The sequence below is a fragment of the Balaenoptera borealis genome, assembly GCF_965194805.1.
Source record: "Balaenoptera borealis genome assembly, chromosome: 3".
NCBI lineage: Eukaryota > Metazoa > Chordata > Mammalia > Artiodactyla > Balaenopteridae > Balaenoptera > Balaenoptera borealis.
Genome location: NC_138866.1, coordinates 123,367,172 through 123,383,539, shown reverse-complemented (window position 1 = coordinate 123,383,539; position 16,368 = coordinate 123,367,172). Strand labels below are relative to the sequence as shown.

Below are 16,368 nucleotides of genomic sequence, written 5' to 3'. Positions count from 1 at the left end.
AACAGAAAGGACAGAGGATATAAGGAAATCATCCCATTTGCTAATACAAACTTGGATAACAGTTCCTTGTTTTTATTGGCAGTACATTAATTTTGATTAAAATACAAATGAGAGAGAAAAAACTTAGGCTTCCTAAACATAAATGTTTACGTGAATGATTACAAGTGAAAATATAAAAATTTTGTTTGATTTTATGTTCATTAACAATGCAACATTATAGGAAGAATACCAGTTTTACACTGAGACAGATCAAGGTTTGAATTCTCCCTCTGACAATTACTAACTGTGTGAATCTGGCCAATTCTAATTTCTCTAATTTTCAGTTTGTAGGGCTGTTACAAGGATTTGAGATAAATATTTGGGATGTGCCTTATACAGGGTAGGTGATCAATAAACAGTTATTCAAGTATTAAAGAAAACTGATGCTTAGAGAACTGGTGTGGGTGTACAATTTGCCTAGTTGGATTGAGAATTATATCACTGGGTCTCGATCTCAGTAACCAACTTCTCTTATTTCACCTACATGTTAAAAAACTATAAACTGCTTGCCCTTTCCCCCACCTTTCCACAACACATGAAATAAGGACAGAAAGAGACAGAAATAAAAAAACAAATATTCCCTTAAAAAAATAATGCAGATAGAGATAACACCTTGGTGAAAGCCGAAAAAAAAAAAAAAAGCTTAAGAGTTTGATTTCATTTATAGTAAAGGAAACAATAGTATCACCATTTATTCATTTGATCCTATTTCTTCCTTACACTATCATAGCAGTTCAAAGCAACAAATTATTTATTGCTCTTAAAGTATTATGGATTTGCTTTTCTGTTAAAGCCCCTCTGCATTTACCAGAATGCAGCAGGCTACTTTAGCTAAAGATCCAAGGCCATAAACCTTGTTCAGTGCAATAAGATCACTTTAATAATATTCTAATCTTGAAATGCAGTTGAAAAGATAGATGATGGTCGCTGAGTGCTACTTACAAACAAAAATGGCTCTCAAACAATCTTAAAGATGCAAAAAACTTAGCAACTGAAAATGTGTTTAAAAAAATTCCCACATTCTGCCAGGATATTTTACATACCTGAGAATTTTCTTAGGAACCTGTGATGGAGAAGAATGACTCCTTTTCTTCTTCTCTGAGTCCTGTAGTAACCCATCCTCTGCTCTGCCCTTCTCTGTGACTGCTGACTGCTCTGCCCTGGCTTTGCCCTGATCCACACTGAGCTGGCCTTGGGCAGGGTCACACCTGTACATGAAGACGATGGCTGGCTTCTCGCTGGACTCTCCTTTTGCCTCTGTGAACCAGTGATGGCGCTGAACTGGAGGAGGGGGCAGCATGTGGATGACTGTGCCATCCAGGCCCACCAGTTTCCCTTTCTCTCGGTCTTTCTCTTTGTCGTCCTCTTCATCTGTTTTCCGACGGCGGAAGAAACTTTTAAATGATATCCAGCGTTTAGGTTTTGCATCAGCTGCCCGCCTGCTGCCTTCAGAGTGCAAAACTGATTCAGCTTCCGTTGACCTGGTAGGGCTAGTTGGCTTGGTCCAGTTGGTGAAATGCCTCTGCAAAAGGTTACTTGCATGGTAAGGGGAGGAAGTCGAGCGTGGTGGGGGGAAGGGGGGTGGCGGCTCACTTTGGGGGTTAGTCACTAATTTGGAGGGCGGGGTGGTGGCTGGCTTTGTGAGTGGATCTTTCTGTACTTTGGTGGTAGGACTTTCTGTGGTCTGAGGTGCTTCAGCCTCACCACTGGGCTGGGATGTGAAGAGAGACTTGGGCCGGACTGGTGTACTCTTAGGTGTACTCTTAGCAGCACTGGCATCGGGAGGAATGGCATACAGCTCTTCCACACTGCAAGCTTTCGGGCCAGACTGGGGCATTTCTGGAGGAGACTGTGGCGGCTGGATAGAAGCCACAATCTGAGAAAGCACAGTGCTCGCCTTCTCCCTGGTGCTGCCGCTGCTCACTACCTGAGACTCCTGAGTGCTTTCTGTTTTGGCCACAGGTTCTTGAGTGGTTCTCTGGAGCTTTGTTGGGGAGCTGTGGCTGGAACTGTAGCTCCTCTGTGGTGAGGACTGACCTCTGTTAAGACAGCTGTTAAACTCCTGAACCTTCTGAGCCACTGAACCCCTCTTACGCTCTGTGCTGTTTAAAAACCCTTTAGCTTGGGGACATTCAGTGGGTTTGCTAGTGGTGTTATCAGACACTTTGCTTTCAGTTTCTATTTCTTCGTAAGTATGGCTTATTACACTTGTGGTTTTTTCCTTCACTGAAAGTTCTCCACTTGTTCCGAGAAAACTTTTGTAAATGGCTAGATTGTCATATGCATTTGGATTGATTACAATGGGAACTTTGATAGCATTTTTGGAACTCCGAGCATAAGTTGGCTCATCATGAATGATAATTGGAAAAGGTGGCATACCGGCATTGTTATAACTATTAAATTTTATTTCAGACAAATTAGGTGACTTAACAGGGATGGTTTTGGAGGAAACGTTTGTAGCTGTGGGTGAAGTAGGTGCTGACTTGTGACAGTTTTTCCTTGGAGGGACATTTGGTCCAGTCCCACCACTAACTAATTCCACCTTAGGTATCTTTTGTCGTGGACTGGTACTGGAAGTCCATACTTCCTGGTAGCGGATTGCACTGGATTTTTGGAAATGGGCACTTATTTGTCCTGATGTCAGTGCGGGTGATGTCACTGGAGAGTTTGGAGTAGAAGATGAGCTTTTCGTCTTGGGACTGTTAATAGGGCCCTCGAGGTGCTCACTGGCCATGGCTGCTGACACATCCACGACAGTATATGGCTTGCACAAAGGCTGTTCCAGATTCACAACTCGGTAGGGCTTTGCTTGCTCTTCTACAGGAACGAGGTTTATTGTTACTGATTGCCCAGTAATATCTGTAGGGGCTTTACTTTCTTGCTTCTCAGTTTGTACGGCAATCTTGCCATCCTTCTCTTCTAATCGGAGAGCAAGGACTGCTTTGTGCGTCTCTGGAACTTTTATTGAGCTTTTGGATGCTTGTGATGAGTCCTTCTCCTGATTATTACCAGAGAGGCTTTCATAATTGGGCTCACTTTCCTTCATGTCCTTAGAATCTCCCGGGTTACCAGGAGCTATTCCCACATTACAAATCTTCTGGGATAAACTACTGGCTGTCTCAGAACGTGATTCTTCTGTTAAAGAGGAATCTGGGGATGTGGAGTCAGATGACACCATGCTCTGAATGCTTCCTGGTCCATAGGAGACCACAGAATTCTCTTCATAACCATTCAGGATTTCATCATAACTGTCATCATAGTCTACAGCACAGATTCTTTGCAGAGATTTATTTCGCAGGGGGACAGTATTCCATTTTTTGTCCACAAAGAATCGAACAGGAGACAAAGTGTTTGCCCTGAAGTTGGCAAAGCGAGGTTGCCCTCTCATGCGAATCTCCATGGCCAGCAGTTCTTCATCACTCTCATCCCAACTCTCATGCTCCTCCTCCATGTTACTCAAAAGCACATCTTCCTCACTCTCTTCGCCACTAGAAAACTCTGGGTAACAGAATCGACCCCCTTCATTACTGATCACTTCTGTGCTCCCACTCAGAATAACATGCTTGCCCTGAGTATCCTTTATTCCACCCATCATGCAACTTGGTGGAAGCTTTCTTTCCAGTGATCGTTTATAGCAATCATTTATTCTTCCTAAGAATGTTTCTCTGGAGTTTGTTTCATTTCCTTTTATTTGAGGGGTGGTATCCAAGCCTGCTATCTCCTTTAACACCTCAGTTAGTCCACTATTGTTATTTGATACCTTCTTTGCACTATCACTATTCCCATAAGGCTTAGGAACATGGCTTAATCCTTCAATATCATCTTCATTATTATTATTAAGTGGTTTCTGATTCAAGGCCATCCTGTTACGGTTCCATCCTATGATGACAGGTTTGTTCTCACAGTGTTCTTGGATACTAAGCTCACTACACATACTTTGCCCATCTGCCACCATCATAGTGGGCTTCACAGCTATAGTGGGTTTTTTAGCCACAGGAGGCCGGAAATTTCCGGTGTTCCTGATTCGGTGGTTGTTACTGTGATTGGCATTAGTTTTATTGCCATGGGTGATGGGTGCCTTCTCAGGGTCTGGGGGGAGCTGATGTAAGCTTTTAGGTTTAAAGCAGTTCTTGCATTCACCAGGTTTCCAAACGTGTTCAGTAAAGGTATTACAAGCAGACATTTTTAAAAATAGAACTTCACAGACAACGCTTTCCTTTCAGTGCATGGCAAAACTTTCATCTGTTAGTTTTCACCTCCCCTATGTTTCATAGCAGCTCTTGTAAGTGTGATCAATCTGTTGGGGGAAGGGGGAGAGAAGAAGAAAATCTGAATGGAAAAGATACTATGAGGCTTATCATGATGAATGATTTGAAAATATTGGCTCCAACTTTTCCTTAAATTAAAAGATTGAGAGATAAACTAATTTGGGCACTTTATGAACTCTCTTTAGCTAATCAGCGGTTTTGGAATGTTAGTTTTTTAACCATAATTTTATGCACGCTCATTGAACCAAGTATAACATTTCACTTGATGTCTCTGTGACAATGATACTGTGAGCTTCCCCTCCCAGAAATGTCTTTGAAACCGTTCTTTCTGTTATCCTCCAACCTGAAACTTCTTGGTCCATTGTGGAACCCTCTTCTTCTGCCCACCCTTTATATTTGGATATCTCATAGACTCCTCAAACACAATGCATTCAGGACTAATCTTCTGGCCACCTCTTTTCTCAACTCTAAGGAACTTTTGTACTCTAACCAGCCCTCCTCTACCCTCCAGGCCACCTTCTTCCTCTGTCTTTATCCTAGTTCAGTTACTGTCACTATCATCCACCTAGATAGCTAAGCTTCAACCTTCAGACCATTCTTGACACCCCTCCCCTCACTTCTAACTCCACATCCTAAATCCTTTTGTAAATTAGTCTTGCCAATTTTTTTTATTTTTAAAAAATATTTATTTATTTATTGATTTTGGCTGCGCCAGGTCTTCGTTGCGGCATGTGGGCTCATTTTTTAGTTGCGGCGTGCAGACTTCTTAGTTGCGGCATCTAGTTCCCCGACCAGGGATCGAACCTGGGCCCTCTGCATTGGAAGCACAGAGTCTTACCCACTGGACCACCAGGGAAGTCCCTAGTCTTGCCAATTTTATCTACTACATTTCACTGGAACTCCTTTCCCTTACCAGACACTGCCAGTAGTTCAGATGCCCACCATTTTTTGCCTAGATTCCTGCAATAGGTTGTTAACTGATCTCCATGCCTGTAGTCTCACCCCTTTCCAATCCAACCTCTCTACCCTTGCTACTCAAATTATGGTCCTCAGACAAGCAGTATCAGCCTCATCTTGAAGCTTGTTAGAAATGTAGTATCTTAGACTTGCAGTTTATCCTCAAGATCCTTAAAGAATCTGAAAAAGAATGAACATATGTATATGTATAACTGAATCACTTTGCTGTACACCTGAAACTAACACAACATTGTAAATCAACTATACTCCAATAAAAATTTTTAAAAAAGAAAAAAGAAAAAAAAAGAAATGTAGTATCTTAGGTCCAATCCCAGACCTACTGGATCATAATTTGCATTTTAATGAATTCTCAGGTTGACTCCACTGTTCTGTACTACTATTAGATTTTTCTTTCTAAAATGCTAACATGATCATCTTATTACCTAGCTTAACTATTCTGTGGTTCAATATTACCTAACGCACTGGCTCCCAAATGTCAGATAGGGGCTGCTATACACGTAAGAACCACCTGGGGAAACACCCAAGTCAATCTCTAAGGGAAGAGTCCAGGAATCTGATTTTTAAATAAGTTCTCCAGGTAATTCTATGTGCATTGAGGTAATGGAACCTCTGAGTTACAGGATGGAATACAATCCCCTTAGGTTTGCATGATATAGTCCTTGCCTCCCTTCTAGCCTTATGTCTTAAAAATCAACTAGTCTTATCACACTCTAAATACCGCTGGGCCACTCATTTCTCCTGGGTACCATCGAAGCCACTTGGACAAACCTCCATGAATAAGCACTTTCATTTTTAATTGTCTGTTTTCTCACTAGTTTTTGAGCTTCTTTAAGCCTAGGCTATATCTTATTCATCTCTATATGTCTAGCATAAGGAGCTGGATAAACACTGGTTGATTAAATGTGCTGGTTTTGAGGCTTATCTTTAAAAAATAATCTCATGGCTCTCTCTCTCTCTCTCTCTTGTCTCTCTCTTAGGCACATAGCTATAGACCTTCCCACAGAGCACCACTACAGTCTTACATTTCCAGTTCGGATATTATCATAAAGCTGGCAGTAGGCATGTACATGTAAGAACTATTTTAATAGCTGAAAAGTTTAACTTCATTCATGTACAATGACAGTGACAGGATCCTTGGTTTGGTCAGAAACGCAGCCTTTAGCCAAGTTTCAGCACATTTATAAGGAAGGAAAGAACATTTTCTTTAGTTAATATATACAGAGCTATGCCCCTTGTAAACAACACTCATAGAGCACTTTGCCTCCGTGGAAGAAGTGCAGACAAAGATCAAAGAATTCCACACAGAGAGCCCAATGACTCGGCCAAAATCTAAGTTCACTCTCTGCTGGAGACCACTGAGTGGCTTTTTTCAATAAAGTAAAAATATATTTTTCAAGTGTCTGTTTGAAAATATTTATGTACTCTTTCAGATATTCTAAAAGCTATATCCCTTAGTTGATAAAACCATTTCCTGCTAGTCTGAGACTGAAACATTTTGAGCAAGGGAAAGAATGGCATAAAATTAAGCTGAAAAAGAGAGTAGGGTCCAGAGCATGTGGGGCCTTTTATAAGCTTTTAAAGATTATGGTGTTCATCCTAAGAACAGCGGGAACCCACCAAAGGGTTTTAAACAGGTGATGATATAATCGGCATTTAAAAAAGACAGCTCTGACCAAAAAACATGAAATACTTAGGTATAAGTCTAACAAAACGTGCAAAATCTAAAATCTATATGCGGAAAACTATAAAAGACTGAAGATATCAAAGACCTAAATAGAGCAATATATCAAGTTCTCTCAATGTTGTTAAGATGTCAATTCTCCCCAAGCTGCTCTGCAGATTAAATGTAATTCTAACCAAAATCCGAGTAGGATTTTCTGTAGAAATCAACAAGCTGATTCTAAAATGTATATGGAAAGGCAAAGAAACTAAAATAGCCAGAAACAATTTCAAAAAAGAAAAAAGTTGGAGGACTCATATTACCTGATTTCAAGACTTTTTAGCTACAGTAATCCTGATAATGTGGTATTGGCAAAAGGATAGAAACATAGATGGGGGAAATGGGATACGCAAACTACAACCCATAGGTCAAATCTAGCCTGTTGCCTGTTTTCGTATGTCCCTAAGCTAAAGATGTTTTTTAAATGGTTGAAAAAAAATTTTTTTTAATATTTTGTGACAAGTGAAAATTATATGAAACTCAGATTGCAGTGCCCATAAATAAAGATTTATTGGAACATAGCCAGGCTCATTTGTTTGCATATTGTCTCTGGTGGCTTTTGTGCTACAATGGAGAGCTGAGTAGTTATGACAAACTATGTGGCACTCTCATCACTTTGCAGTGCTTTTCAGCACTCTACAAATTGCAGCGTTTCCACTGCTACATGAATCACATGTGTGAAAAGACATTTTCTTTTTTTTAATAAATTTTTTTTTTTTTTGGCTGCGTTGGGTCTTCATTGCTGTGCGCGGGCTTTCTCTAGTTTTGGCGAGCGGGGGCTACTCTTCGTTGCGGCGCACGGGCTTCTCATTGCAGTGGCTTCTCTTGTTGCGGAGCACGGGTTCTATGCGTGTGGGCTTCAGTAGTTGTGGTACACGGGCTCAGTAGTTGTGGCTCGCGGGCTTAGTTGCTCCGTGGCATGTGGGATCTTCCTGGACCAGGGATCGAACCCATGCCCCCTGCATTGGCAGGTGGATTCTTAACCACTGAGCCACCAGTGAAGTCCCGAAAAGACATTTTCAAAGATAAAAATATGTGAAATTTCATTACAGATATGCATCAATAGATGAACATTTGTAATCGATTTTGATGACAGGAAGCACTAACTTTGAACCCGAATTAAGCAAAATTAATCATTGGTGATCTTAGCACAAACTATCCCTCTCCCAAAAAAGAATTCCATTCTTCTTATTAAGTAGAGCTGTGTTACAAAAAACTATACTCAATTTTTATATTTTGAGTTTTGTCAAAAAAATTCATGGAAATTTATTTTCTTTCTTGTTATACAAGTACCTATATATAATATCTTGGTTTTTGCTTTTTTGCCTGCAAAGCCTAAAATATTTATGATTTGGTTCTTTAAAGAAAAAGGTTGTTGACCTCAGATATAGATCAGAATAGACATAGAACAGAATAGAGACCAGAAATAGAGCCACACAAATATAGTTAACTGATTTTTGATAAAAGTGAAAAGGATACTCTTCAACAAATGTGCTAGAAAAACTGAATATCCATAGGCAAAAAAATGAACCTTGATCCATACATCACACCCCATACACAAAAATGAACTCAAAAGGGATCACAGATCTAAGTACAAAATGTAAAGCTACAAAACTTTTGGAAGAAAACATAGAAGAAAATCTTTGCAGTCCTGGGATAGGGAGAGTTCTTAGATACAACACCAAAAGCATGATCCATAAAAGAAAAAACAGATAACTTGGTCTTCATCGAAATTAAAAACCTTTGTTCTTGTATATGTATAACTGATTCACTTTGTTATAAAGCAGAAACTAACACACCATTGTAAAGCAATTATACTCCAATAAAGATGTTAAAAAAAAAAATTCAATTCACAGCTATTGACTTTTTTCCTCCTGTATTTTTCTTCCCTCTTAGAAAAGAAATAAACTATACTGATATATTAAAAAAAAAACAAAACCTTTGTTCTGACAAAGGTACTGATAAGAGAATGAAAAGACAAGCCACAGATGAGAAATATTTTGCAAAATACATATCTGACAAAGAACTTTGTGTCCAGAATATAAAAAAAACTTCCAAAATTCAACAAAACAAATCTGATAAAAATAAATAGGCAAAAGATTTGAGCAGATATTCCATCAAAGGTAAATGGATTGTATATAAACACCGGAATATCATTAGTCATACGGAAATACAAATTAAAACTACAATGAGTACCACCATACATCTATCAGAATGATTAAAATAAATTAAAACAAAACCAAAAACTGGGGCTAGGGAGGATATGGAGCAAATGAGATTACCACATCGTGCTGGTGGGAATGCTAATGGTTCAGTCACTTTAGGAAACAGTTTGGCAGTTTCTTATGAAGTTAAACATAAACTTTCCATGTAACCCAGTGATCACATTCCTAGGTATGAAAAATCGTGTTTATACTAAACACTGTACACAAAGGTTGATAGGCAAAAACTGGAAACAATCCAAATGTTGTGTGGTGGTGGTTATATGCCTGCATGCATTTGTCAAGACTCACAGAATTGTACAGTTAAAAAAAAGGTGTTTTACTGTATATAAATCAAACCTCAATAAATTTGACTTAAAAAATAAAAGGCAGTTCTGGTTGCTCTATAGAGAATGCACTGGGGGGAGAACAGTACAGGATGCCAGGAGACTGTTTAAAGGGCTGTTGTGGACAAAATAAGATATGATAAGGATCTGGATTAGGATGTAGCTTCAGGGAAGGCAGATAAAGGTATATGCATGAAACATTGGATTTTGGATCTTGAGGTTTTGGGTTTATGTATTCAAATGATTTGTGGGGCCATTTATTGAGACAGACAATATTGGAGGATGTGTAACTTTTGGAGGGAAGATTATGAGTCCATATTTTGTTAGCCTGCATACTATACAGCAAGTAGCTGAATTTAGAAGTTTGGAACACAGAAGGGAATTCTGCTGTTCTTGTCTGTTTGGGAACTACTAGTATAGGAATCTCTAGGCCAAAAAGAAATTAGAGTGAGCTGGAGAGGTAGCCTTGGTGGGTGAACCTGGGAGAAGAGGATAACCCCTAAAGAAAATTCAAAAATAACAGCCGTAAGTGTGAATGATATAGAAGCCAGATGAGATTTCATTGTAAGGGGGAGGGGCTGGGGGGGAGCAGAAGACAGCTACTTCAAATGCTGCTGAGAGGTAACAGAGAATGAGGACTTAAATGTGCCCACTGGACTTGGCAATGTGAGCTCACTGGTGATCTCAGCACAGAGTATTTTGGTGCGGTGGTGGGGATGGAAAGCAGACTGCAGTGAGTTGAAGAGGGAAGAGAGAGAGTAATTTTAGATAACTTTTTGGAAAAGTTTAAGTGGGAGGTGGAAGAAAGAAAGAGATGGGAGTATGGAGGAGGGGGTCCAGAAAGGATTTCCTTATTTTAAGATGGCAGAAACTAGATCATGCTGACTACAAATACTAGAAAAAGACACAGGGGAGTGGGAGAGGCTGAAAAGACAGAAAAAAAAGCAGTAGATAATTACAAACCTTAGAATGTTAAAACTGAGCAGGCCCCTAGTTCAATTCTTCTGTTTTATGGACAAGGGAAACTGAAGCCCAGAATAGGCCACACAAGTGAATGAGAAAGACTGAGATCAGCAACTCAAGGCTATAGCTACCTACAGTACATTTTGTTTTTAAATTACTTTTTTTGTTGTTATATAAGATATTTTTTTCTTTTCTTATGTACGCTCACTGTGAAAACTCAGAAAAGCATAAAGAAAATGAAATCATGCATAATCCTATTATTCTGAAGTAACTTCTATTAGCAGTTTGAGGAAGTTCCTGTCAGTCACCAAGAATCTTTAAAAAAAAAAAAATTCCTGTCTATGTGGTACTGACGACAAAGAATACGGTGTCCTGGCCTAATATCTTGTTAACCAAGTTAAACCCACCGATGACAAGAGAGGGATTAAATTTTTTCTTTATAAGTAGTACAGTATATTTTCTTTTTCCAAGACTGGTAGATAAATAGTAAAAATAATTCTCCACTTTGAGTGCAAGTAAATTAATTCAGTCAAGAGATGCTGTTGAATTGATAAGCAGCTATCACGTTACCAACAGGACAGACAAATAAGATTCACCGGGAACACAATTAGCTTATGTCAGTGCTGTGTGCAGTAGAAACCCATCAATAAAACTGAGACCTTGGATTTGACATTCTTTTATAAGTTCTGTGTACATCTGTATTCATGCTGTTATAAAACCTAGAGATGAACCAAGCAAACAGCTTTAGCAAGCACCAGATGGAGCTGCTGTCTAAGCCACAAAGCCTTAACTATGAGGGTTTCATTTTTCAATACTAATTATGTTTGGAGACAAAGATGTGCACTTAAAGATACTGTCAAAACTATTTTAACTTATAACAGGCTCTTAGAAAGAGAAGCTATAGCAGTTATAGCTCTGTCCAAAGAGCAATCCTTGGGCCTTACTGCCTTTGTAAAATGACTTCAATGGCAATCAATAACTAGCAGCTTTGCCTGCTCAACACTGATACCTCCAAAATAGGAAACTCTAGCCACCAAAGTTATGCTTGAGAAATAAAAAATGTGCCTCCTGAGGCACTTAAGCAAGAATTTTTGACAGTCTACCCTGCTGTCTTCTATTTATTTGCCAAAAGAGGTCTGCTATGGAGCATCAAAATGGAATGTTTGATAAGAAAAAACTCATTTGCCTCCACATTCCTTATAATCTCAAAGCAAATCCTGCAGATGAAATGGTCGATGGGAGAGTTTAATGGCTGAAGCTGCCCCGAGGAGCTAGCTAGGATTCCATGATCTAAAATCTGATTTCATATTTGACAGTTTTCCAGACCAAAGCCCTTCGGGCTATAGATGAAGCTATTCAAGAGTAGCCTAATTTCACTTCCAGCCATGACAGCTTTTTAAGAATCTATTACTGTTTTTTACTCTCTCTATTGCTATATGGACAATGACATAATTAGTTTGCTTCTAGTCTAACAGTTTCAAGCAGATTTGATACAAAACAACCAAATCCACACAGGATTTCAATCTTGAATAGACAGGCCCACAGAAAGAGCTGGAGCTCCTCAAGCTAGATGCAATTTTCAAGTCAGTGAAGAAGGTGAGAGTGGGTAGGTGGTATATTAAATACCACATATGGAGCATTTCCTAAAGGCACCCAAGGAGAACCTGTTAATAAACGAGGATGGGGAATGGACTGCTCAGCTCCTTCCCCAATCCTGTGACTCCCAGAGTCCATTATCTCTCTTCATAAAATCTGTCACATCACCAAAGAGGCAGAATCAAGAATCCTCGCTGTTGTACATGGGCTTTTAAGGATACTCTTCACTGAGAAACTATCGCCTGTATGTCATCCGACACATTACTGTAGTCCATCTCCAGGCTACTAAAGTAAAATTTACAAGCCAAGGTTCTCATTAGGCTTCTGTAATGGAGCAAGTAGGTCACTTAAATAAAAAAAAGGAAAGGAAAATGTGACAAGTATCCCCATGTCACTGTTTCCAACCTTTCCTCCTTCCACAGAGAAAAATGCTGACCCGGTACCTCAACCAGCTGCCAAACCCTTCAGTATATGACTAAAAGGGTGGGGAGAGGAAGTGAAAGCAAAGCTGCAGGAAAAGGCTTTGTAGGAGATAAAACACAGCTTTAATTTGGTGCACAAATGGAAATTCCATGAGTAAGAGGAACCTTCTTAATTTGAGATCTGACCAAAAAAAAAAAAAAAAAATCACAGCTCTTTGCTATGACAAGAATAGGTAAGATCTTAAGATATAAGTTTCTTCTGTCTAAAGAAGAAACCAAGGTAAAACCTGCTTAATTTAGAAAACTTAACCAAAGCTCTGTTGAAAGGAGGAAGCCCATCCACTTCCAGTTGTTCTAACCACAAATTTTTTCTAACAATTTACTGTTCCTGTCACATGGTAGTCATCTCAGGATAAGAATTGTGCAATAGCAGATGCTCCACTGTAAAGCGGCACTGCTAAGGTCCCAACTCATCTTTTAAGTTCAAACTCTTTGATGAACCAGTTAAATCATCATCATCATCATCATTATTATAAACTAGGTAACAGCTAGTTGTAAGATTATAAGTTCCAAAATGTTCACTGAACCCACCTCAGACCCCTACTTAAGAAGGCATACATCAGAGAGCAAGTTAAAATGTTATCTAATAACAGCCAAGGACTCCATAGTCTGTTACAGTTTCAATATGTTCACAAACAATTCCCTTTGCTTGGAATGTATATTCTCTAATGCTGTTCCATTTGGCAACACCCTGTTTACCCTTCGAGACCCAGTTCAAAATTAACCTGTGATGAAGCTTTACCTAACTCCCTAAATACCTTTATTATAAGACCATGTTGTATTACGTAAGTCCCTGGAAGGCAGCTTGTGTCTTTTTGATCTCTGTATCTTTTGGATTGCTTGGAATATACTAGATACTAAATAAGTGCTTCCTGAATAATAATAATTTTAGCTAGCATTTACTACTAAATGCCAGGCACCATTGAAAGCTCTTTACCCTTGAAAACTCTTAATTCTCACAAAACCCTATGATGTACATAGTATTATTAGCCCCACCTTACTGGTGAAGAAACTGAGACATGTCCAGGGTCACATAGCTAACATGGCAGAGCCAGAATGGATGAACGCATGTACACATAAATGGTAGAGTTCAGCTACCCGTGGCACCTGGAGGCCGCTTTAGATGTCAGCATGGTGGTACCTGAAAAGCAGTCCACTCAGCAGCAGCAGCACTGCTTACCATAGTGGAATTCCATCTTGAACAAAGAAATGTTAGAAGCAAGCACAACCATACCTTCCCCAGCTCACCTCTGAGGTGGCAGGGTCCACGTACTCATTGCAGAGCAAGCTAGGAGTAAACTAAGAGGCAAACAGCTAGCTGGGCTGCCTCAAAGGGTTTTTTTTTTTTTGCTTCAGAGTGTTGGAGTGAATATTCTGAGGCAAATTAAGTATGATCTTTCATCCAGCCCAGCCTGAGTCAGGAGCCACCCTTTTATTTGGAAGGGCCTATGAAGTTGCTGGTTGAGAGCGAATGGTGAGATGCTGCTAGAAGTTGCTTTGTTGTGTTCTTCTTCACTGCCCTCAACTGTCAAGTGAAGAAAGCCGGACTGTAGGCTAATTGAGATGTGAAAAGATAGGTGATCTCTGGTTTGAAAGCAGGGAATAAGCAAGAGGGGAAATGAGGGCAGTGAAAGATTCAAAGGTAAGAGAAAGTAGAAAAGGAGAGGAGGAAGAGGTTGGGAAGGAAAAAGAAGTAAGAAACAGCTGATTATTTTGAGAGAAATTCCACTTGAATGTTTACAGCAACATAATCAGAGGAAGTAATAACGTCCTTTGTTACCACTCTTCACCATTTCTGGAGGCTTTATTGTCTTGCATGACTTGTACATTTGGTAGGAGGCATAATTTTTCCAGTCAAGCTAAAATTTACCTTCCCCAGTTACAGAACAGAGTGAACAATACATTCTGTAAGACATTTATAACTTAGACTTTTAAAGGGAAAAAGTACTTCTAAATTACTGAAAGTCTGAATTATACAGTACTTTAAAGGAATATGAATTTATTGCTTTCAAAGAGATACCATAATAAGTTATCAATAGTATAAAAGTCTTTCCTGGGTGAGGTATCTGGAGGACTTTTCTAATAAATGTATAAGAATTATTTTTATAATGGTTATAAATAAATAATGGCTTAAAATACATTAAGAGTATCTTTCAACCTGGGATCCAGGATGTATTTTCAAAGGTCTATGAGTTCTCCAAAACAGTTCTCATATTGAACTGAAAGTAAAGTTTACAATATAAAATAAATTAATATAAACATATGATAGAGTATTGCAATGGTCACTTATTAACTAAGCACAGCAACATGATTTGTAACATTATTACAAATGTACATATACATTTATTTGTTTTCCTAATCTGAGCTGGTATCAAGCACACTGCTTTAATTGCACGGAATAATGAGAAACGGAGGCTCATTTAATATGTAAATGACACAGTCCCACTAAGTAAAGACCAAAATGACGTCATTGGTACACTGTATCAATCTTGGATTTTCAATATCCTAGAAAGAAATGTGGCAGAAGAAGAGAGCCAATGGTAATGAAAACTGCCAAGAAGCCTGTGGGGTTGCAGGCAGCTCCATATTCATATTGTGAGCTGCAATTGTTTCAGCAAAACATCATCTATCGTATAAAAATTATGTTGTTAATTTGAATTTTATTAGTTTTATAGGCTTTTTTCTACTTAACTTTTAAATTTGTTTCAGTTTATAGCTAAATGAGAAATATAAGCATAAAGAATTTATACCTAATTTTATGTTTGTTCATATTTAAGTAAAATTATAAAAATAATGTACATCAATACTAAAAGACTGCAGTTTTAAAATCAATTAAAAGCAGCCTATAAATTGCTAAAGTTTGAAAAGCAGTGCTTAAAAACAATATTCTCTTAGGTAAGCATTCCTCTTGTATTCTCATTTACATTATTAATTTGCTAAGCATCTGTTAAAGGAGTATAATAATCATCTACCTCACAGAGCTGTTGTTAAAATGAATTAACATAACATATATTGGGATTGAATTGAATCTACAGATAGCTTTGGGTAGTAAGGACATTTTAACAATATTAATTCTTCTAATCCACAAACACAGAATATCTTTCCATTTGTGTCTTCTTCAATTTCTTTCAACAAAATCTTGTTTTCATTGTACAGATCTTTCACTTCCTTGGTTAAATTTATTCCTAAGTATTTTATTGTCTTTGATACTATTGTAAATGGGATTGTTTTATTTATTTTTCAGATATTTCATTGTTAGTGTGTAGAACCACAACTGATTTCTGTACATTGATTTTATATCTCAAAACTTTACTGAATTCATTGATTAGTTTCAAGTTTTTTTGGTTGAGTCTTTAGGATTTTCTATATATGAGATCATATCATCTGCAAATAACAACAATTTTATCTCTTCCTTTCTGATTCAATGTAATCACTGTTAAAATTTTAATAGCATTTTTCACAGAAATAGAAAAAACAAACCCTAAAATTTGTATGGAATCACAAAAGACCCTGAATAGCCAAAGCAATCCTGAGAAAAAAAAAAAAGGTGGAGGCATCACACATTCTGATCTCAAAGTATACTACAAAGCTATAGTAACTAAAACAGTATGGTACTGGCATAAAACTAGACATACAGACAAATGGAACAGAGAGCCCAGAATTAAACCCATGCATATATAGCCAACTAGTTTATGACAAAGGAGCCAAGAATAATACAGTGGAGAAAGGACAGTCTCTTCAATAAATGGTGTTGGGAAAACTGGACAGTCACAT

The 16,368-nt window shown here is 38.4% G+C and overlaps 1 protein-coding gene across 9 annotated transcripts in view; it reads right to left on the bottom strand.

Annotated features, from left to right (window-relative positions):
- The window catches only part of PEAK1 (pseudopodium enriched atypical kinase 1), a 297,677-nt gene that overhangs the window by 56,479 nt on the left and 224,830 nt on the right, over nucleotides 1-16,368 (bottom strand). For all 9 annotated transcript variants that reach the window (XM_082386956.1, XM_082386957.1, XM_082386950.1 and 6 more), the window contains one exon: nucleotides 1,083-4,336. In XM_082386956.1, the coding sequence (XP_082243082.1) occupies nucleotides 1,083-4,222 (3,140 nt within the window). In that variant the 5' untranslated portion in view covers nucleotides 4,223-4,336. The remainder of the gene's footprint in view (nucleotides 1-1,082; nucleotides 4,337-16,368) is intronic.